The sequence below is a fragment of the Manacus vitellinus genome, unplaced genomic scaffold, assembly GCF_001715985.3.
Source record: "Manacus vitellinus isolate BGI_N305 unplaced genomic scaffold, ASM171598v3 scaffold_43_pilon, whole genome shotgun sequence".
Classification (NCBI taxonomy): domain Eukaryota; kingdom Metazoa; phylum Chordata; class Aves; order Passeriformes; family Pipridae; genus Manacus; species Manacus vitellinus.
Genome location: NW_021940560.1, coordinates 6,994,256 through 7,018,554, shown reverse-complemented (window position 1 = coordinate 7,018,554; position 24,299 = coordinate 6,994,256). Strand labels below are relative to the sequence as shown.

The window sequence follows — 24,299 nt, the reverse complement described above, 5'->3', positions numbered from 1 at the left end:
CCCTGCCACAGGCAAGGACACCTTCCACTTCATAAAGGACAATTTTCAGGGGCAGGGTCTAGATTGAGTTTGGGAATTTCAGCTGACTTGATGACGATGAGAATGGAGACTGATAGATCTTGGAGGGCTGAAAAAAGGACTTAGGGGAGCTGCAGGCAGCTGTTGCAACCTTGGGCCAACAGGCAGCCCACACACACTGTTCTAGTGATCAGACACATCCTTCTTTCTTCTTTCAAAGGTGCAGTGCTGCTTAGAGGTGAGGTTGGAAAATGGATGAGAAACAGGTGGTAAGCTATTTATTATAGATTAAGTGATGACAGTGTGCTCTGTGCTGTCAAAACATAAACCCATGTTTCTTTCCCCGTGGAGCTTCCTCCTAAATAAATGGACCAGTCAGACACAGAACTCAGCAGTGCACAGCAGCAGTTTATTAAAAAAAGTGCAAAACTAAGCAAACAACTCAGCATTCCCTACCTAACAGACAAACACAGGATCATAGGAGAATTGATACTTCAGATGGGTTTAATTGCTGGTTCTCAGCTGGTTTTCTGCTTGAACTAAGGAGTAGTTTAAATAAATAATATTTTATGTGCAGATTGCATGAAATGGTTCCATATCCATAAGTCATTATTTTCAAGACATACCTTTCTGTAAATTCAGCCTCTTTTTAGATGAAATTTAATATGCATCTCATCTGACTTACAGGTCAGATGTCTTATGCCATATATGAAACCTGAATTTAGATAATCTGTCTTTAATGGAGATAGTCTTCCGGATCTTTTTCTTATCAGCCACGGGAGAGTTGCTATAAGATTTAAATCAGCAAGATAGCTGGGAAACTTTTTGCAAGCAGGCAACTTTTTAAACCTGAATATTGAAAACTGAAATAACAATATTCAGCTCCATGCAGTGCAAATTGTATGTCCTCAACTATGCTGAGAAGTGTTAACATGCATTTTTTTAAATGAGCCAATTCTGAATTTATACTGTTGTTGCCATGGGTTGGAGAGGATTGATGCTGCAATGCCTGTGCACGACAAGACTGACTACAGGTTTATGCACCAGCTCCTGGGAAGAGCCTCCAGCTGTGAATGTTCTTTTAGCAGGATTCATTTCCATGTTGCAGAAGATTTAATGCAGAGTAGTATATTTTGACCTCTTTGAATACATACATCCTGAATACATGATCCTAATAGTTATGAAGGTTGTGCTTTATTTTCTTGTAAAAGGCAGTAGCTCTCTCTATACATACATTAAGTTATGCAACAGTGCCAAGAAATTGCTCTTACAAATCAGAGGTTGTATTTCTCCCATTATATCTGGACAGTCAAATGAAGATGAAGAATCCTATATTTAATTCAGGGGAGTTAATTATGTTTGGCCAGGAAAGGGGTCAAGATTTTTTCAGGCAACTCTGAAAAAAACATTTAATGTCTTTTCATTTTCCAGAGCACCTGTAATCTCAGGTGATGTAGGAAAAGCTTTAGGATGCTTTTTTCCTCTAGTTTCCCCTTGAGGCACTGAACCCTCTGAAGCCTGTGCAGGCTCTTGCTGCCTCGGTACAGCGCCGTGAGCTGATGTTTGCTGCCACCTACCGTTTTAATTAGGAGCCTTAATTAGTGTGCCAGGAGCAAGTTCATGTTGGCAAACCCAGCAGGTTTGGAAGAGGGGAAAAACACTAGTGTAGCTGTTCCCTGAGTCTGCTGCAGTAGAGCCTGTACCTGTAGGAAAGCACGAGCAGTTTCATTTCAACCCCAGTCAAACCACTAACTTTGGTTTTTCTTCAAAAAAATAAGTGAAAGGGTCTGTTGTTGCCTCAGCTCCATGAAAAACCACCTCAGCATATTACAGAAGATTATTGTCAAATGTGTTTTACAGGACATTCCATTACCGCTTGGGTGGGAGGGGGTGAGCTGTTGAATTTATCCCATTTTATTCTTAACATTACTTTTTTTTTTTAGGCTGGTACATTTAGAATGGTTTATTGTTTATTTTAAACTAGCACTCAGCTTTGTGTTCTTGTAAATAACAAAAATTAAGACAGCCCTTTTTTTCTGTTTTTCAGCTGTTTGTTGGTCTTGGATTTCCATATGAAGGGCCAGCTCCCTTAGAGGCTATTGCTAATGGATGTGCTTTTCTAAATTTAAGATTTAACCCACCAAAAAGTAGCAAAAACACAGATTTTTTCAAAGGCAAACCTACACTCCGAGAGGTAAGCTTTATCAGTCTTGGTAACTTCTTTTTTTGAAAGTGATTGTGGATTTCTTTTTAGCAACACAGTGTAGGGAAAATTGCATAAGTGTTCATGGTTTATTGCCAAAGGTGTGCAACTGCTTTTTTCTTTAGCCATTGATGGGATTATGAGTCCTTATTTTATAGGATAATCAAAATGTTTTTGTTAATATACTGTTATAATATATTGTTAAGCTTTACCTCTAGATTTGCCTATATGTACATTTTGTTACTTCTTATTGATAGAACTGAAGTTTCATTTGAAAATCTGATGTTCTGCCCGGGAACAGATCATCATCTGACACATGATGTGTCATTTGAAAGTGGTTTTATTTTGTGAAAGAAACAGACATTGCAGTGTGCTGTGCAGGAAGTAAATAGGCACTGAAGTAAATTATGAAAATGGCATTTGTGGGTGGTTGTGTGTGTTTTGGGATTTATTTTTTTCTCCAGAAAAGACCTGTTCAAGGCACTGTTGAGCTGAGGTATTAATGTTCACAGCCCATCGTGTTTGTGGTTAAACACTGGAGACTTTTGGAGAACTGACTCTTGAAGAGAACGGGAAAACCAAACTTCAGACTTTCAAAACAGGCAGTGTGTTTAGACTCTTGTAAGAAAAAAATGAGGCTAAGTAAACTAACCTCTCATCCTGGCACTGACTTCGGAATATTTTTTGTCTTCAGTGTAGGTAAAATTCAGCCTACACCACTTGCAAGCATTTAACAGTCACATAAACGTTTCTGACATTAGCACTTTTGTCTGTGACCATGGCTTGTTCATGGGTGTATATACATATTTCCTTTACATATTTACCTGAAGGGAAAGCTCTCAGGTAATATGTAGATGATGAGAACTTTGTACAGCCTTATTTCCCAATTCAGGTTACTCTTGGGCCATATAACTTGCATTCTGATCAGCATCAGCTGGTTGAACAAAAGACAGTTTCCCATTTTAAACCAGTAACATAAATTATGGTTTTTATGATCCAGGACTGTAATCGCCTTTTAGCTTGTTATACATTGAATTCATGTCCTGTACAAGCTGAAACTTGCCCCTTCTCACAGTTCGTGTTGCTAATAAAGGAGACAGAAATAAGGAAACAAAAGCCTGTTTAACCTTCTCCTTGGTCTTGGCACCTCTCAAACCTTTTCTTGTGGTGGGTTCCTTGACTGTTTGTCGCGTTTCCAGTTGTTCTGTGCCCAGACACTACAATTGGTCGTGCTCAGTAAATAATCCAAACCCACCTAACTCCTTAGTAGGAATTTCAGTGCTTGGAATACCATGGTAAATCCCGATGGCATGTGTCAGCACTAACAGAAATGCCATGCACCTGATTTGTACAGAAAAATAATCCCTATTGACTGCCCTAGTCCAAAGTAACATAATGTATATCCATCAGGAATATTGCTGTGTTTACATGCCCTGCTGACCTGTCTTGACAGTAACCTTTTCTCTAACTGGTTTTCACAACTGCATTTTGATCTGATTGCCAGTAATCCATGTACTGGTTCTTTGGGATTAAGAAAGTCCTTAAATGCTTCTCTCAGTTTTTTCAAGTGTTAAAGGAGAACAAAAAGAGATTGTACAATTCTGTGACATGGTTATCCATACACGAATATGAAGATAAAGTCTGTGTTTAGTGCTTTTGTAAAGTAACTTTTGCAATTTACTGTTTCTCTATTTTTCTAGGTAGAATTTTGGGGAGGAGGTGTCCCCTCTGCCCCCATGATGGGGTACTGTAAACTGTAAAAAACCTGGAAATTATAATTTTTTTTTTTAGATCAGCAGCTGTTTTATCTTGGGACAGGATTTTGCTGAAGGAGAGAGACAGGGAAAAAAAAAGAAAAAAGAAAAATCGTCCTCAAGCATCTTGTTTTATACCAGTATTTGTATCAATATTTCTTCTCCATTCCAGCCCACCTCCTACCAAAGAAAGAAAACATTGTATGCTTAATCTGTTTGAAATGTGTAATTGATGGATGTGGTTTCTTTCATTTGTTCCCTTTATGAAGGAAAAAAACCCAAACCTGAAATTAGAAATTAATTCCGAATTTATTTATAGGAATTCTTATATATTTTAGTTATATACAGAGGGAACATGTCTAAAAAACAATAAGCCTCAGCTAGCCAAAGTATCTCAGTACTAGGAAATAAATAGTCTTAATGTTTTTAATAGTATAGATACAGAAAAACTCGTACAATAAAAGTGTGTTGCTGGTTACTCTTAATACTTAAACCAGGTACTAGTCTGAGAAGTTTAGTGGTTCATCTTCCAGATCAGATCTGGCTTTAATGTTGCCATCTGTCTGTCTGAGATGGTAGAGAAAGAGTCTAAAGAATATTCCTAAAGCTTTGTGGAATTTAAAACACTGGGTTATATTCATATTTTTAAAGGAGCAATAGAAAGTTCTTTGTTGTTACAGAAAGCAGTAGGAATGTAGCTTCTGCCTATGAAGTGCAGACATAAAACACCCTGGAAAATCAGTCTTGGAAACCCAAATTTTTAAGTACATACAGTTCTAGTTGCAGTAGAAATACTGCTGAAAAAAAAAAGGTTAGAATATGTCAGTCTTCTTCTCCATCCGGCTGCCTGAGCCATGAGGTGGGAGCCCGTGGAGAGTCCCCTGGAGCACTGCTCTCACAGCACAGATTTCTGCTGTGTAACTGTAAGACTGGCTTGCCTCATCCACAAGCAAAATGCAATAGGCAAATTTAAGAAAAAAAAATAGTTTTTTTAATAATTTTAGTAGTGAATGCAATAGTTTCCTGCATTCACTTGAGGAAGAGCTCAAGTACAGTGAATGCCTAGTGCAGGAGAAGGTTCTGCCCAACAGACATGGTTTCCTGCTTCAGATTTTCTGCAATTTGAATAAAGATAGCATAAAGAGGCAGCTGTATAAACAATGTCTATAAATAATCTATCCTGTGGGGTTTTTTTGGTATTTATTTAAAAAACAATTGTCTTCTGAGGCTGGTGTGAACCACTCCCCTCTTCTGTAGCTTTTGCTCCCTTTCAGTGTGTTCATTTGCATGTTCCTTTTCACTCCTGGGCAGCCTGTTACAAAAATTACTTTTAGTGCTGTCCTGCAAGTTCTGAAAGCAACTCTAATACAGCTCTTCTTAGTTACCTTAAGTGATATGTTCCTCACCACTTTGTCAGAAAACAAATTCAGTGAACACCCTTCCTGAGGTCAAATAACTCTTGTACTACCAGCAGTGAATTCATCCTGTGTGATAGAAATTATTCTCTATATACTGTTGCTCACAGAACTTTGGAAATGCTTGAAATCTGAAGGAAAAACAGGATGAGGACATTATCTGAAGGAGAGAGAGACAGGGTGAGGGTGACATCTCTGGGAGCCAGTCATGCAGGTCTGACCAGGACTGGTGGCAGAGATGGGCTGTGAAAAAGGAGGGTGGCTCTGTGGATGAGCTGTGGGGAAGCAGGGTCATGGTGTAATTTCAAGTCTTCTGTGACATGGGTCATTGTGAGGATCAAAGCCTCAAACTGGAGGTTGCACATATGTATCTTGTGATCTGCACTATCTGATTTTCAGTTTTCCAACTAAATTCACTCTCTAAATAAGAGAAAATCTGAAAGATAACTCAGAAGGTGTGATGCTGACTGTTAGATTCTAACTGAATGCTCTCATTATCCTACTGCATTTCATCCAAAAAGTGTGATTAAGAGTGAGAGGTAAGAATATCTCGATACATTAGTTTTTATCATTATCATTTCTTTATTTCAGTTGACATCTCAGCATCCCTATGCTGAAGTTTACATTGGGAAGCCCCATGTCTGGACTGTGGACATCAATGATCTTTCTGAAGTTGAGAAGGCTGTGAAATTAATTTTGAATCAAAAGGTGAGAAATGTGTCCTCAATTTGCCATCAACGCTTGAGGGTGTAGTGTGTGCTGCATGTAGAGTGCTTCCTAATGTTAGTCTGATGACTGCACTTTGGTAGGATATTGGAGGAAAAAATTATTATTACGTATCTGTGGTTTCTAAATTATCATGTTTTTGTACTGGATATGTCAGGTTTTTTCTTGAAAAAATATAAGCGTGGGTGAATTCGTATAGAAATGTGAATTTCATATGTGAATTGTACAGCAGTTTATATTTTCTGTGCATTCAGTGAGGAAGTTTCGTTGTTGATCCTTAGAGCATTGCAAATTCTTCAAATGCTACTCAACTCTGTTGACTGATTTTGTAGCCTTGACATAACTACCACAGAGGTGCTTGTGCACTTTTGGTGTGGAATGGTAATGAGGGCACTTCAAGGTGGGGGGAAAAAAAAAAGTTTGAAGTAATTTTCAAAGGTATCACATTCTTTTTTGTCACTTCAGCTTCAGAACTGAAACTTAGTTAAAACAGGAGCTCTGGAATCCCATAGGATCTCAGGCAGGCTTTACATCTGCCACTTTGCAATACACCTTGGGTTTCCTTAAAGTTACTCATGGAGCAACTTTTACAACCTTTAAAAATGAGCAAAACTCAGCTTAAACTGCTGATGGTTTAGTAAAATTGTGATTTGTTAATGAGTTTATTTGTATTTATTGTTGCTACTTGAGCTGTAATGGAGTATTTGAAACACACAAAGTTGATTGAAACAAAAAACCCTCTAATCTTAACACACTCTGTTTCCACAGATTGACCCTTATTTGCCCTATGAATTTACATGTGAGGGAATGCTTCAGAGGATGAATGCATTTATTGAAAAACAGGTATGAGCTTTTATTGTGGGATTACAATCTTGGTTTATGTTGGAAAGGAAGGACCCTCTCCATTTTAAAGCTTCTCAGTGTTGTTGCTGTCCAAGTAGAAATAATAGTTGTGCAGACCTTGGTGTTACGTGAAAGCAGAAAGGCAAAGTAATTTTTCAGTGTGTATGTGACTTCTTTAACTGTGTACACAAAAAAAAGCTTTGTATCACAAAGGATCAGGTAAATACTGATACTCTTTGGTAGAATTGCAGTTGGGCTACAGCCTCTGGGCAGATTTTTCAAGTATTTAGTTTCAATCGATAAAGCTTTAAATGGTTTGGAAACCAGTTACTTAAAGGACTTTTGCTCCCTGTGCATACTGCCAGCTGAGAGCAGCTGAAGATGTTGAGTTGGAGTAATAAACTGCAGAGATTTACATGGGATCCTGGTTTCTAGAGACTGTATGTTTGCTTGGACTTCTGCCCAAGCCAGATCTGTTGCAGGAGCCAGCTCTGCCTTGTTCTGGCTGCTGCAGAAGAGAGATAGGAATAACTTTTATCTCTGATATGTCATTTAATTGCCAGTTTTCCTTTCAAAAGCACTGGACACGCTTCTCTGTACCTGTATTTCTGTAAGTGTGGTACTAAAAGCAGTCATAAAGAATAACACAGTTCCAGGTCAGAAGTGTAGTTAACATGGCACAGCTATTTCCAGTTTCCTACCAATAAACACTTAAAACTTTTTTCTGCTGTATTGATGACATAACCTGTAAAAGTATCTCTTCTGCTTTTGGTTCTTCTACCCAAGTGAGCTATAATTGAGAGTTTTTGTCAATACAAGAGGAAACAGAACTCAGTGCAAGGGAGAAAAAGAGGCAGTCTAGAGATAGCACCTGTGGGGGAAACCTGTTTCTCCCCTCTGGCCCTCCTCCAAGGGCTAAGCCCTGCTTTGTGCTTCTCAGAAATCAGTAGATCATTGCAATTTTGACCATTGCTTTGACTAGTTGTCAAAAGTCAGTGTTTCAGAGCCCCCAAGATGCTCAAGCATCATTATTAGCTGCATGTGCTTAGCACTGCACCTGATTAATGTGTCAGATGAAGCAAAAATAAAAGCTGAGACCTTATTTTGAGGAGTTTGTGGTGGGAGGCAGGCAGAACAGAGAAAACAGCACGAGCTAGAAACAGGAATAAAGATGCCTAGAGCTGGTCAGGTTCAGAGGCTGTGGGGTACATTGACCCCCTGTGGTCTTCAAGGGATGTTTGAGTGTGAAGAGGATGGGGCCAGATACGCTCACCCATGAGTCACTCTGTGGAACAGTGAAACTGTAGGATTAAAGGAGGTGTTTGGAGTTCCCCTTCTGGGGCCTTAGCTCAGGGCCAGGAGGGAGGACAGTGTTCACAAGAAAGGTTTGGTGAATGCCCTGAACCTTCAGATCCAACAGCTGGGCTAAAGGTCTTTATGGTGTGAGGTAAGAGAACTATTGTGAGTTGTGGTTTCACATTTAGCAGTGCCAACATCAGTTGAATTAAACCAACTTTCACTCCAAGCTACTCCACTGCCCCTACCAGCAGCCCAGCGTGGCTGTGAGGTGCATCCAGGCCATCTGCTAAATCCATCCTTTTTGCTCTGTGGTTGCACAGACAGTTGTGTCTGCTCTGCAAAGCAGCAGCACAGGGTGGGAACCAAAGGGTGGGACTGTTTAAATTTTGGCACTGCCATCAAAGGAGCAGCCAGACAACTGCAGCCGAAGCAGCAGGGATTCCCTGCTGAAAATCTGGGAGCTGTTGGATGGGGCAGACTGGGCTGGTGGAACACACAGGCTGACTTTGAAAGATGTGGTCAAGAAGAGTACTTGGTAACCCAGCAGAAAATGTTTTTGGCAGGGCTCTACTAGGTTAGAAAACTGACTTGGCTCAGCAAAGGGTCAGCTGAGCACCAGAGCTTGGCAAAGGCAGTGAGGCCATTCATCCAAGAGCAAGAAATGACAGAGGAAGGAGGACACCTCCTGTGACAGCAGGGCTAGGCCTGTCTCACCTTGAAATTCATGGGTCCCTTCCAACTCAGGATATTCTTTGTTTCATGGTTGTATAATACTAAATTTATGGTTAGACCTGGAGGTATGAAAACTTCCTCTTTCAACAGAAGAAATCTAAATGGAGTAAAAGAACTGCAAACTGATATTGAGAACTGCGAGATCACTTGAGGCTTTGGGTCACAGTGAGGGACCTGTTCATACAAGTTTTGTCGTTATCCAGAGAAAGCAAACCTTGATGGACCAGGCCCAAATTGTTTTATCACCTTTTGATGAGAGTTGCCAAATGTTAAAATACAGTCTGGGTACTATGGAATGTTATATAAAACCAGTGATTAAAATTTTCTTTGCTTTTTCTCATTTTAAATGTCAAGACCGTAAGAACTTGTCTTTGAATAGTTTTTCAAGCGGGTGTGTTCGGGTGTCATTTCTTCCCTCCCTCTTCCCGCTGTGGTGACACCTGACTGCAGATATTATTTATAGCCAGGTTTTTCTCAGTGTTGGGAAAGCACTTTGAATTAGCAGCAGTTCAACCATAAAGAACAAACAAACTCCTGGTTGCTTTACAGAAATCTTCAGTTTTTTATGAGTTCAGCTCTCTCCATAGCACTGAGTCCCCAGATCATTCCCACATGTCTCTTCCCATGGGCAACTTGAGACATTTCTCTCCTAACTGGCCTCTGGAATTCTTCTCCCACGAGAACGTCCTCCTGATATTTGTGCTGTTATGAAAATAGTTCTGCCTGCAGTAAGTTAGTGAAACAGGAATCCCTGAGATAAATCCAAAATGGTTGGGTGTGTGGAAGGAAAGGGACTGGTAGAGTTGCTTATGATAAATTTTAAAAGGTAAGGGAAGGAAAAAAGCTTCTTTGGGAAGAATGATACTACATTTCAAGTAAAAATCAAAGGTGGTCATTTCCTCCTGCTAAAGATTAAATATTCTTTTTAAATGTGCTTAAATTATTGATTTTAATACAACTAAAGTGAGCTGCAAAATGATTACTTGAGTGATAACCACTTATTTTACTTATGGGGAAAATTGCTGTCAAGGGACCGAACACATCATAATAAAATCTCCTCTGTCACTGCAGGATTTCTGTCATGGGCAGGTGATGTGGCCCCCTTTAAGTGCCCTTCAAGTAAAAATTGCTGAACCCGGAAAATCCTGTAAACAGGTTTGTCAGGAAAGCCAGCTCATCTGTGAGCCTTCCTTCTTCCAGCATCTTAACAAGGACAAAGCTCTGCTTAGGTAAGTGCTTAAAAGCACAGGCATGTTGTTTGGTCTCTTTTTATTGCACTGGTCTTTGCCACACATAAAATTTGGTGCACGAGTTGTGTGAGAAGGGAAGGTGAGGAGAAAAGCACTGTTTGGCTGCAGCAGCTGTGAGGGTGCTGGCAGTGCTTTTTGGCAGTGCATGGCAGTGGTGACTGCTGTGCTGAGAGTGTTTACAGGGAGGAGTACAGCACCAAAGCAAAAATTCACATCTCTGCCTTTCCCCCTCTGTCTCCTCTGTGTGTGCACCATTATTTTAAAAATAGCTTCTATAAAGTCTTGCTTTTGTTTTTTGATCTGCCTCTTTGGTCACACTTAACATCCCCATTGAAACACTGTATTCATTGGCAATTAGCAATGCTCTTCCTGCAAACCTTTTGTCACTATTGTCCAGGGTAAAGAATTGTAAACCCTTGTACATTAGAGGTATGGTGCTGATCTATAAAGCTCACCAGCTATGCAATAAAGAAATGAATGTTGCTTTCAGGTGCTATCTCTTTGGGAATATGTCTGTGTTCCTTTCAGAATGAAAACAAAGCTCTCAAAGCTAAGCTCCCACAAATGGCTGCTAGGGAATCTGCTTTCCAGGTTTTCTATCCCCACTTTTTGCTAAATTCAATTTGTATTTTGTTTGAAAAGTTATAATTTCCAGTGGAGTTCAGAAGCAGCTCATATAAAAACCTGGTCAGGCTTCTTTTCTAGCTGTCTAGACAAAATCATAGTTCTGTGGGAAAAAAAAAATCTGTTAAATGCTGAGAGCTACCAATGTTTCCAGAATAAGTGAAAAACAAGGCTCTGCTGGAATTGCTACCCTCCTGCTTAAGCTTTGTGGTCAGAAAATGGCATTTCATTTCATTTTCCAGCTTGCTGTTTCTGGCAGGTTCCTGGGAGTGACAGACCTTGTTCTGCCCAGCTCCCACTGTAGTCCAGCAGCATCCCTCATCCTCACAGTCCAGCTCACCCACCTGGAGCTGCCCAGGGCTGCATGGCACTGTGTGGCTTCCCTGGGAGAAAGCCCTGCTGAAATTAGAGAGAATTATCTCCCGATTTTAGCATTCTCTGGGTTTGTCTTACTAAAAATCCATGGTGTATTTAAATATTAGGTTTTGGGGAATAGTCAAAAGCATTTTTTTCCTTTTTAACTTCTTTGATGAAGTTCAGTGAAGCTGAAAAGGCAGCACTGCCCTCTGCAGAGAGAATCTGCACAGGAGAAAAGAAAGTCACGTTCTGGAAAGCTGCAGCTGTAAATGTACTTGATCTAGGATATAATATAGCATTTTCTTTTATTTTTAGCAAGGAAGGAAAGGATGAAAACTGTACCAAACTCCTATAAACTCCAATGTGATTTAGATCATGTGCTTTGCTTTTCAGGCATAACATCGAATGTCTCACCACGGAGTCTGCAAATGATATTCTGGTCCCCTCTTTTGATGCAAGAAGGAAGCACTGTGTTTTCCAAGGTGACCTGCTACTGTTCAGCTGTGCTGGATCCCACCCCACCCACAGAAGGATCTGCCCCTGCAGAGACTATATCAAGGGGCAGGTTGCTCTTTGCAAAGACTGCCTATAGCAGCAGCAGGGCTGCTTTGAGTATGGGACAAAATGTAAGTAGTTTGGAGAGGAGCTACTTATTACTTCCTGCACTTTTGTCCAGGTTTTTTCGCTGCAGGCAGAGCTATCATTGCTGGGCAGAATTGTCTTCTAAGAGAGGAGGGATTCATAATAGACAGCTCACTGATCTGTTTTTCCTGTAAGGACGTTTGCAGTGTAACTCTTCAGACTCCTTCACCTGTTTGCAAAGAGAAACAAGTTTCATGTTCGACAGTGATTTGAAGATGACGGCGCAGAATAGTTTGTAGAAAATTTCCAGACCCATCAAATTTCTGGTTTTGTTGTTTGGGTGAAGTGTTTTCTATTTTTTAATGAGTTAGGACATCCCTCATCATGATTAGCTGAAGTATTTAAACTTCATTCCAGTAGAAAATTGAAAAAAGTGTGCTTGAGGGAGGGGGGTGCCAGGGAGGAAGGACTAACATTTTATTCTAGGTGCACTGGTTTGGGTACAACTTTGGCTTGAATGGCTACAAAGTGGTTTACTTCACAAAAACTTGGAATCACAAGAGAGGTCTGTACCCTATTATTGGGTTATTTGGGCCCAGTTCTGTTTTTTTTCCTTCTGTTTTTTTTTATTGAATCTTTGTATACAACAAGGTATTGTCTGCATCACAGCTGCTGCATCAGAGCAGTCTAAACAGAGTGTCACAAATGAGCAAACAGGCAGTTGACAGCATGTGACACATCTTGGTGACTGGATAACTGCAAGGGCTGTGGCTTCAGTGTGGAAAAGCTACAAAAACATACTGCCATTTTTGGAATGGACTCATCACAGTTTACTGGTCCCATTTAGAGAGTAATCCTCGGAATTTGCCCATGCTTCTGTTGTAGTCTGTCTACTAGAAATACTGTGTGAAGCAAAAAGTATTCAGCATATTGGAGCAATATTATCGTTAGAACCTCATTTTGCTACGGCTTCCAGTAGTTAAAGTGTTGCTGAATGACATAGAAAGGTAAAACTAAGCTAACTATAATTATTGTATGGTAGAAATGTAAAATGTCTTCATAACTAGCTCGGTTTTTAAAGAGAAATTTTTTCTGAAGAATAAGTAAGAGGAAACAAAGTACTACGAAGAAAAGCATTGATCAGTCTCGTGGGTTCCTTGATTGGTTTTCTAGTTTTAGGGGCTTGTTTGTTTCCTTTTTCTTTTTTGTTTTTTTAGCAAGCACACCAATTACAAATTTAGGGAAAAAAAACAATTCAAGAGTTCAGAATTCAAATCAAACTTCAGTTTTTTAGAGCAGCAAGTTATCTCTTCTTAACTGCCTTCTTTTTATAGAGGTAATTTTTGTTATTTTCAGCAGAAGGTGACGTACTTGACAGCACCATTTGTAGTCAGGAAATTATGTGCTAAGATTAGTGAGAAACGAATCTGCAGTGTCTGCAGGTTTGCAACTGGGACATGCTCTCACTATGCTGGAAAAAAACCTCAAATCAAGACAAACATTTTTTTCATAAAGATTAACCAGCGTCACCAGGTAATCATGAAAAGCATAGATACTTCACATTTTCCTTTCTTGGATATATCTGATTGGTTCAGATTGTTTTTGTAAGTGGCATTCATTATCAGTGTGGGAATATTGATGGGTCTAGTGACCTACCAAAGACCAAGCAAGGCAGATGCTATTTCACCTTGGACAAATTCTCCAGACCAATATACATTTAAAGTTTCAATTTGAAAGCAATGAATGAGCCTTTTCAAGCCTCTGGTTTCCTGCCTCAGCACTCCTGACAGTGTTACCCTGTAACACTCCATAACATCTCTCTGGACTACACAGGAGCCTAATCCTGGGGGATTGTTGAATATCCAAAAAGGGTCTGTGGGAGCTGTTGAACAGCAGGGCCACCAGGATCTGGGTTTGATGGTGGGAAAATCTGCTGTATTTTAGATCAATTTTTCAGAAACAGAACAACTGGGTTCTTTAATGGGAGGCAAAGTTTTTATATGAAAAGAAAACAAATGCAAACCAGTGTGAAAATCCTTCCTGCTGCCATAGCTCAGCATTTGCTTCAGTCAGCACAAATGTATATTGCAAAAGTTTGCAATAGTTTTACTACCGTGGCAAAGCTGGGGGAGGATGATTGGAAATGGGTCTGAGCAGGCGCAACAATGAATTCTGTATTTATACGAAATATCCCCTGCCTACCTGTGCATATCTGTGCAACTAGAAAAGCCTGAGTATCCAAGTGTATGTACTTCCAGCTGGTGCCAAAAGTAAAGGCAATAGTAGGACTTGTCTTTGCCAGTTCAGCCTGAGGTTCTTCAGGCAGGAATTTAGTTTGGACTGAGATATCACAGAACTATGTCGGAAACAAAGATTTGTGCGTGTGCACCTGAAGAATGCAAAACATGTGGGTTTTGCTGTAGTGTAATTCTTTGCTGTAAATACATATTTGCTTGTTTCCCCCTTGCTGTATGGCCCCCCATGACACACTGCATTTGATTTTGCCTCTAAACCTTCAAAGATGGGAGGGGTTTGGTATTTGTTATTATAAGATTTTCTGGTCTAGTGCTTTGCTCAATGCTAAGTTTGCCTTTACCACAGAAGGGAGAGTTTATTCTAAGCTCTGTTTTTCCATGCTGTAGCACTGTTTCTAGTCTGCTGAACTGAATTACTGCATTCTGGCAAAAATGAAACAGCAGCACCGATGCCGCTTGCATTTCAGCCAGGGACACAACATCCGAATTGGCTTCAGAGTCACTTGTCTCTGATCTGATTTCCACTGAAACCTATAGAGAAGATTCATTAATCTTAAAGAAAAAAGAATCAAGACCTACAGCTTCAGTCTAAATTTCTGTAAAAGGAGCCTATCATGTGAGAACTGTAAGTGCATAAACTTTGCAAGCATTGCTCACTCAACTCTGTTCAGCACTCCCATCGCACAGCGTGTTCCTTCATGCAGTGGTAGATAAGTGAATCCTTCTGCAGATAAGCACTCAGGCAAATCCATGTGGGACTATTTAAAAGTCTGAGTAATTTACAAAAACCTATAATATATATCCACATTTCAGGATAGCGGGCAGCCTTCTGTCCAGGTTCCATAAGTATTTTCTTTCCTAATTAAAGAATAAAGGTGTAGTCCAATTCTTGCACTTAACCAAGGAAGTTAGAGATGGGACTGTGCTGCTGTTGTCAGACTGAGAGTAAAGCTTGCAGCTTCCTTTGCTCAGAAGCCAGGTTTTTGCATGACTGCATTTGAATATATTGATCTGTGATTGATGGGGAAAAAAATGTCAAAAGTTGAATACAAAACCATTTTACAAGCTTTTAAACATATCTCTCATATCAAGACATTCTTTGTTTTAAAATTTTGTATTTTTGTATGTGACCTAGTTTTTTTTCAAAAATCTTGTTCCTACGGGATTAGAAAACTTGAGAGAAGCATTTACATATTTATTAAAATTAACATAAAAGGCTTGCCTTTGAAAGGTAAAGTTGGTAAATACACACTGTTTAAAAATGCCAATAAAAACCTCATTTATTTCATATATGCAAGTTGATTTGCACATGTATAGAGTTGCTTTTTGCATTTTTTGCTTAGTTTCTATGTTTCTTTTTGTAAGTTATAGTTGCAGCAGTGTGTTTGCTTGTTTATATCAGATTATGTTTCTACAAATATTTAATGTTTATGTGCCTTTTTTTTACTTTCTTTGGGGTTTGGATGTGTGTTTGGAATATGGACACTGTCTGAACAAGTATAATGGAACACTAATTCCAGGTAAATAGTGCTAATGAATCTACAAGTTAGAGGTGTGAATTTTGAGTATTTTTAAGTAGTGGAGAAATCTATTCTAAAACTGTTAAGGGTTAACAAGATAAAAGATATTATAATAATTCTTGCAAAACATTGTTTCTACAAGCAGAATGCAATTTACTGAGTATCTGTGATTTGGCATGAGAGCTCCTGCTGGGACGGGATGTCTGTTCAATGACCAGGGAGCAAAAGAAAGCCCTTAACATTCCCCAAGGAGACAATGCTAACAGAAAACCTCCAGAAACAGCCACAGCTGATTTGATGAGCAGGAAAATTGAAAATCCACATTGAAGTCTGTGAGGTGTTGGTTTTTCAGATAAAGATGGCTCAGCATGCACGTGCAAGGAGTGATTCCTGATGCTACCAGAGAATACAGTCCTTTTATCATACCTGAATTTACAGCTCTCAGCGGGGAGGAAACTCTGGCTATTCAGCTTATTGCAGATGTCTTTTCTTTTTAATGCTACTACTTTTCTGCAACAGTAGTTTGCAAAATAGCTGCTGATCAGGTTTCAGTTGGAATGGAGTTGTAGCCAGAGACAGGACTCTGTGTATTCCCAGCTGCACTCTGCTCCCAGCTACTTGTGCCAGCTTTTGCAACTTGCTGATTGCCAAGGTTCAGACTTGTTGAAGGTTTCCTCTTGATAGCATCAGCCCCAATCAGGTTGTGAGCTGATGTCTTCTCACTTAGTCACGTTGTTCTCCTGTCCTCTAAAATCCTAGTCATCATCTCCAGTTTGTCCTTGATATGAAGACATGCCCTCCCCTCTCAGGAACAAGTGGCCCATCTAAATTGCAAAGGTGATTTATGAGTTTGTAGCACTTTTCACGTAAACAAAATCCAAATTGCTTTCTCAGGTATGTCTTTTGCTCACAGTGCATTTCAGGACCAGATTTTGCTAGTAAATTAAATTAAATGGGATGAATCAGGCTGCATACAATCTCATCCAAGTCTAATTAACTTTGTGACTCCCACTGCTTCAGTGATAGCACAACTCCTCCATTAACATTTCTTAAAATTAAAAAAGCAGCCCTCTCTTTTTAATAAAGATACAGCACTGTATCTTACATGATAAAGACCAAACACTTGCAGGGTATATTACACACATATCAGCAGCCAGTTTTGCTCACTGTCACAGCATATCAGCTCTGGCTAAGTTGATGTTACTGATTATTAAAGTATCAATTTAGTTTATCAGTAAAGCGTCATTTGAAAATTTGGTTAAATCACTGTTCAGGCTGCAGTTAGGAGTCAGAGGAATGGCCTGTTTGTTGTTTGTTTATTTTTAAAGAGATCAGGAGTTATCAGTTTCCAGTTTCAGTCTTTTTTCCAGGGGTGCTAACATTTGGCATGGCTGTTTCTTTGTGGTGTTTGCCCTACAGCTGCTATGCCTTCAGCTTCTGACTTGTGATCTCTTTCCATTTGTAGTTCTCCTTTGGTCTCATCATTTTAGGGATCACTGTAAAGTCCAGGAGAATAATGCACTGACAGATGTATGTTTTCATTCAGGCTGAAAAGCCCAGGGACAGATAAAATTTCATTGAGATTTGCTTTAATAATATTGCTGTAAAGGTAACATCAAAACATACTGTTTTATGGGCAGTGACTTTAAATCTTATCTTCATATTTTTAAGCAGCTCTATAGGTTTTTTTTTTAAATTAGTTTGTAATTTCCAAATATTATATTTAAATTGAATGTGTAAACAGCAACTCCATGTATCAAGTGTAAAATGTTTACTGTAGGAATGTGTTGAAAATACCAGAGGCTGAACCCCAGAGTGCCTCAGATGTGCAGCATCATTTGTGTTCTTTCTTCCAGGGAAAAGCAACAAAGTGCAACCATTGCTGATGTGCCTTGCACATTGGGACTCACCCATTTTTGTAGGTGTAATCCTTTTCATATCCGTTAAGTGTGAACATACAGTGGTATGTCTTATTTCAGCAGACCTCTCTCAACAGCATTAAACCACCTGTTTATTAAATGGGAAATAAAACCAGATCCTCAAAGTTTTGATAGAATCAGTAATAACTCCACCATCAACACACAGAAACTGCATTAAAAAGCATTAGCTGTATTCAAGTGAGTGAAACCCTTCTCTCTGCTGGCAAGATCAGTGCAGGTGCCATTTACTTAGGTGGGCTGTGCATGGGACCAGAATTTGTCACCTCACGTAAGGGCTCGCAGGACTGGAGCGCTGAGGACCTGCTGTCCCCACATTTCACAGCCACCAAAACGCGCGGCTGCTTCTTGCGCAGGAGAACGCGTCGGTCTGAGCTGAGCTGTCACTGCAAATACCAGCCCTGGGTCAGTGCCTGCGTCCTGCAGGAGCCCCCCAAAGTCCTTGGCTTTAAGGAGAGCATGTAAATAAGGCCCTGGCGTTTTCCTGGAGCCATGCAGGCACTCGGCAAAGCGCATGCAATGCAGCCTGGCTCTGATTCCAGCAGCTGCAGAGTAGTCTGAAGTATCAAATAGGTACCTGATAAGTTAAATTGCTGTCTGAGGGAAGTTAATTTTAAGAGGGTTATACCCAGAACTTATTTGTTATGTTCATTAACAGATCTGTTGCAGTACAGTGACAGTGAAAACCATTTTTAAGGAGTCATGGGTTTATTTGGTTTTTTTGCAAGGAATGCAGCAGAGGAGGAGGAAATGGCAGTTTTTACCAAAGGAAAAATGAGTAAGTTTTATGAGGAAAGGTACCCTGAAAATTCTAAGAGAGCTAAAAGAAAAGTATAAGGGAATCTTTACAAAGCTAATTTGGGCTTGGGGAATTTGATCCCCCTGAGCTTGCTGGGCTGACTGCTGAGGGAAGATCCTCCAGAGGGCAATTTTGGGCAGCTCTTTGGGTTCTGATCTGCATCATTTCCTGGAGGAGTCTCCCTCTCCACTGGTGAAGGGGGTCGGTGTCTGAATAAGCCTTGTAGCACTGTAAATTAACAAAAATCCCTACTGAAATCATTGAAAGTAAAATACTGCTTTTTGCAGACAATAATTTGGAGTCAATTAGGGTTTTTAAATGTACATGAGAACTTCAGGGTCAGGCTCGTACTATGGAGTGTTTGGTTTGAATTCTCCCCTAACAGGTTGATCCTTTGTTTTATTTCAATGGTTGTGTTCCACTATATTACGTTCAAGCAGCTGGATTCAAACAGAACAGAACGCAGTGGTTCAGATACTGCCAAGTCACTGGGGTTCAATAGGATGGGATTTTTTTTTCTTTTTTTTTTTTTTTAGAACAGTAAATGTCTGTACTTTAATGGCATAGAAAAAATGCTTTGTTTTCACTGTTGTAGAAAAAAACTAGGGAGAATTTATTTTTCAATAAACTTTTTTCTTGTGTGATTTGGATTTATGATTGCTTTGTGCTTAAATGGGAACTCCATGAACTGCCTTTTATCCCAAATTGCATTTGTGTGGCTTCTCTTCCAGCTCTGCAGCTGGGCATTTCTGTTGCTGCCCCACCTCTGCAGAGCTCCCACACACATCTTATCCACAGGAACAACAGGTGAGTAATTACCTGGTTGCTTTGTTTTGTTTTAAACCTGAGCTGGATAATGGATTACATCAAGCCTCCTTTAGGGAAGGCAGTTTTGCCACAGCAGTAGTTAGGAATTCATGGTTTACTATAAATTTACAGCACACAAGAAGACTTTGGAATTGGAGAGACCTGCAAGACTTACTGGTGTAATACACTATGGGAGTTCAAAAGTAAAGCTACACTGTGGTACAGTAATGAAGATCCAAGTGTATATGCAAAGCACCCAGAAGCTTATGGAACATTTGCATATGGAAAAAGGGATGAAGCCTGAAGCTTTGGCCCACACACCTGCGTTGCTTCAGCATCACTCCTGGGCTGGGGTGAGGTTCCAGCAGCTGGTGAGGAGCCCTGGAAAGTCTCTGCCAAAATCATCAGAGAGGTGGGAATAATGTGTTTTGGACGACTGGAATGTGTAGTCTGCACTCAATAGGTGCCACACGAAATCACCTTGGCGGTTGTAAATATGTACATCAAAAAAGATGTCCAGGATAAATGTCCACAGAGTGACACTGCTCAGAGGGAGCTGTTGCTGTATTTCTGTGGCACCCATTCTGCTCACGGGCTCATTGTGCCCTCCTCAGGTTTTGTGAGCCCAGCCAAGACTGGGGGAAGGGCTCTCTGTCGTCAGCTGCTGGGAATGCTGAGAGGTTTCGGTGGAGGTGTCCAAGAGTAATAGAACAATTAATGCAGGAGAATGTGCAGGAGAAAAAAGAATAGTAAAAAAACCCAATCGCCCAACCAAAAAACCCTGAATGAAGACCAGCTCTTCATCTGTTTTAAGTGTCCATTTGTAGCATAGTTGCTATAGACTTTAAAAGAAAAAATACACTGGAGAGAAGCAACTGCTCACTTTTTTCCCAGTGTTACCTTATTCCAGATTTGTTCTATGCTGTGGTTTGTTTGTTTGTTTTTTTTAATGTGGCCACACAGAATGGAGTAATGTAGAATCACAAGTACAGAAGTCAGTAACTATCAGCTTGAGATCCTTTGCATTGTCCTTGTCCAATTAATGACACACACACTGGTGAGCAATAGCATAAATAAAAATGTCAAACTGAAATGCCTGCAGGCTGGGAGAGGGTTTGTGACTTGGGTTTAGATATTCAGTTGTCCAGTCTATTCACTGGCCAGAGTTAGGGAGTTCAGTGCATTGTGGCTGCAGGTGGTGGTTTTCTGCTGTGTGGTGCTGCTGCAAGAGCCATTTATGGCTTTTTCAGTGAGGTGAAATATGTCAATATCCTTCACCAGCCGCCCCTTTTTATGGATATTTCCTTGGCATACTTCACCTTGGATGAAAATGGGTGAAAATGTTGTTGTTTCTGTGTTGCTATTCAACATACCACAATTCCCAAATGTTTCCTACCATCAAAATGAATTAGTGGAGAACACTGTTCATTCAGTCTCTTGTTCTGGTTATTTTTGGAAATGTTTTCCTTCCTGTTTCATTCCCCTAATTATTGTTCTGCTTTGACATTCTAAAGAGACATCTGTAAAACGGTGAGCAGCTAGAGTCAGATGTGGGCTGTGTTGCAGTCACATAATGGAAAAAAAAATCCATGAAAATTGGAACTTGGAATAAAAAATACACACGCCATGCAGCTGTACTGGAAAGATCATTGAGGGGAGCTTAAATACTGAATACTTCAACTCTCACACACTTAGACTGGGTTTAGTCAAACTCCAGCTGGTAGAGAATCCACAGATGGAAACATTTTGCTGGGATTTTGTGCTGCTCTCAACACACTTCCCCTCAGTGTGCAATTGCTGGAGAGCTGGAGCACCCAGTTTGCTGCCTCGCACTCCTCTGTATTTGTGTTTGTGCTCAGGACTTGCACACTTTATTTTACTGATTATGGACGTCGCATTTATCTAAAATCCAGGTAGTAAATCTTTGTTGCCAGAAATCCTGGATACTGTTTGCACCAGACTCCAGCTGTTCAGTCTCACTGTTTGTCCTGCTTTGTGGGGCCTTGGCTCAGGAGTCTTTGCTCCTGCAGTACCTCAGAGAAGCATTGCCTGGCTGAAGGCATCTGCCTCCTGCACCTTTGTGAGGAGGGAAACTTCAAAGCAAACCAGTGCTGGACAAAAATGCTGAAGCAGTAATAACAACCTCTAAAGAAAACATACTGAGGTGTGAGCCTTTGGTGGCTCAGCAGGTAACAGCTGGTGCTTGCAATGTAAGTAATGGGTACAGCAGATCTTGGAAATGAAGCTGCCAAATCACCGGAGCTCCCTCTTGGCTTTAATTTCCTTCCCACCTCCATAGGAGGCTGTAATCTATGTGATCAACCCAAGGCTGTGCTGCAGGCTTGGATTCTGCTTTTTTGGTCTGCCCAGTAAAAGGAGGTTGGCATTGCTTGTCACTTGGCCAGTTTATGTTGCCTTTACTCCATTCCCTGCTCTGTGGTGAAGTGACAGGTGACAATAATCCTCTCTGGCCTGTGTCATTAAGAGGCAGGTCCAGAAGGGTTCTGGGTTTGGTGGCAGCAGTGTTAGCTGACAAAATGGGATGTGTCCTAGTTACTTGCCAAACTAGCTTGGAAGAAAATGCACTTTCAGCCCCTCTGCTGCTGAATGTTGGTGCTGGTCTCAGTCCTGGTGGGACCTGCTGGGCTCCTCCACCTCTGCTCTTGCAGCTCGAGGTGAGTGGGCTGGAGGCAGCTGGAGCAGCCATGCTCACCATGGTGGGCAACTGATCCCACTGAGCAGGGAAAATTCAGGAACTGTTTGGTGCTGCCTCCAATACCGATCCTGTAGCTAAAAGGAAAACAGCAGCTCCCAAACGTGGGGGGAACAGGAGAGGGAAATATCCCTGGCTTGTCTGTTACTTGCTTTAACTGTGCTCTCCCACGTTGCGTAACCTGGCCCCACATGCCAGGCCGCAGGAATGTGTTTTTTGTGTGCTCCTCCTGCGTCCTTACTAACCCTGGATAAGCACAGCCAGAGGCACAGTGATGGGCTCTGTCACAGCACCTCGCAGTGGCAGCACACCCAGCACCCACTGGCACGGTGAGAAATGGCAGGTGCTGCGAGCACAGCCAAACACCTTCCTGTGTGCAAAGCCCGGGTGAGTCATCTACACTGCACCAGCCTGTGCACCCCAGGCTAATCTGGTCAAGTAGCTTCAGCACTTCTTTAGCTCTTTGCCTAGGAAAAGTGCACTGTAAGGTTGGGAACAAATATTCCCGCTGTATCTATTATTGAGGCTTAATAGATGGACTAGGTTGCCTTGGGCTAGACAAGCTTTAAAGGTCCCTTACAACCCAAACTATTCTGTTAATCCTTGTCCAGTGACCTGGTGTCCCATGAGCTGGCCTACAAAAAAAAATACCAGAAATGCCTACACTTTTTCTCAGGCAGCTGAGATTGCAGGAACACAAATTGTGTTATTAATGGTGAGCACCTCTGTGGCACAGTCCCAGATGCAGGTGTACCTAGAGCTGAATTTGCCTATTTTTGAGAAGCTTCTTGTTTGGGATCTTTGCTTCAAGTCCATTCCTAGAATGTCATCTTCAGCAAGGAGCTTCTTTTGAGGCTCTGTTTTTCCACAATGGTTGGGTGATGGTTATTTATGGTCTCCCTATTATTGCTAGAAGTGAAATGGCATAAGTCAGCAGCAGAAGTTAGTGTGGTAATTTTTTTAGTGACAATCAGGGTGCAGAAAAATCTGGCTTTTAGCTATAAGTGGAACATTATCATTCCCCATGCCTACCTGGTGGGTACAGGTCATGGCTTGGGATTCAAGATCGCAGCTGGTGTAATCCTGACAGAGTTTTTGATAGCTCCACTGAACAACATGGCCAAATTCAAAGCGTCTGCTCAGTGTCACAGTGACTTTCAGGGATTAATTTGCAATTCTGGGCTTGGCCAGACTTTAATAAGTGCCAGTTTGCAGCCACTGATCCTTGAGTGAATACTGAGGCTTCTTCCTTGTGTCCTGTGCACAACAAAGAGGCCATGGCATTGCTGAGGAGCTGCTGTGATCACCAACCAGGTTATTATGTTGACCAGTGCCAAGTTTCAGGTAATTAGTCCAAGTGCTTTTGAGCTGTTTCAGCTTTTGAAAAGTCCACTTTCACTTAGCCTAGCTGGAAGCACACTTGTTATCTCATGGTTGGAAAAATCAACTGGCACAGACATTTAATAAAGAAAACTCATATAGAAACTGTTACCTCTGAGGGTGGCTGGTTAGAGCAGTGTTGCAGTAGACGGATGAGCAGTTATTTTCTCTGCTATTGTCACATTCCATACAAAGTCTCCACAATGAGAGCTGGCTTTATCAGCATGCATTTGCTTTCATTTCTGAGAATCTGTATTTCCTGGCCTTTTTCAAGTATCACAAGTATTTCAGTTATTTTCTTGTATTTACCTGCTAATATTAGAAATGCTTTGAGCAGCTGTGGTAACTGAAAAGTTTCTGCAATTGGTTTAAATTAATCTGATAAGAAAAAGTATGATTAACTTTTTTAACCACACCTTTTCAAAGGCTACACAGCTGGAGTCTGTCCTTACAAACATCCTCAGAGCATTCCAGAGTTCCAGAAGGAAGTGTGAAACTTCATTTAGCCTGTGTTTAGCTTTCCTTCATGCACTAGCATGTCTGTGTAGCTCTGTGCTCCTGTTTACACTCGGCATTTTAGCAGAATTATTCAGTGTTTGACCTGGGTGTTGGTTTGAGTGTCTTACATACTTTCAGTGGTTCAGAACTTTGGTGTGGCAAAGGTCATATTGGGAGCTCAGTATCTTGCCACAACCACGTAACCTCCTGCTCACTTGCCTGCAGAATCAGTTGGTGCTGGACTGGCTGCTGGACTGCATGGCCTTGTGGAGCAGCACTTCCAGTAGTTCCCAAGTGTCAGTCTCACAACTAGCAGTGGGGCTGGAGAAGGAATAAAGCCCTCAGAGAGGTGGAAAAGTGTAAACAGTGCAAATAAAAACCAGCAAACCCATGAAATGTCTAATATAACTAGATTCAGGCTCTGGGTCTGGAATTCTGAGGCTGAAGGTGCCTGACGAAAGTTGTTAGTGAGGAAACACCTGTTCCACAGCTCATTGCATGGAACTATGTGAGAGAGAAGAAATATACTGGGAAAATATCAGAACTAAGATAAAGTATAACAAGTTAGGGGCTGGTGCAGGAAGAAA

At 40.9% G+C, this 24,299-nt stretch overlaps 1 protein-coding gene across 2 annotated transcripts in view; it reads left to right on the top strand.

The window, feature by feature from the left end:
* Positions 1-18,964, top strand: part of MGAT5 (alpha-1,6-mannosylglycoprotein 6-beta-N-acetylglucosaminyltransferase) — a 76,309-nt gene extending 57,345 nt beyond the window's left edge. Inside the window, exons 12-17 of one of the 2 annotated variants that reach the window (XM_018078900.3) lie at positions 2,066-2,212; positions 5,982-6,098; positions 6,885-6,959; positions 10,062-10,219; positions 11,615-11,847; positions 13,160-18,964. In XM_018078900.3, the coding sequence (XP_017934389.1) occupies positions 2,066-2,212; positions 5,982-6,098; positions 6,885-6,959; positions 10,062-10,219; positions 11,615-11,813 (696 nt within the window). In that variant the 3' untranslated portion in view covers positions 11,814-11,847; positions 13,160-18,964. Of the gene's footprint in view, positions 1-2,065; positions 2,213-5,981; positions 6,099-6,884; positions 6,960-10,061; positions 10,220-11,614 lie in introns of both variants that reach the window. The other variant, XM_008922006.4, reaches the window with a different exon arrangement.
* The last annotated feature ends 5,335 nt before the right edge of the window (positions 18,965-24,299 follow it).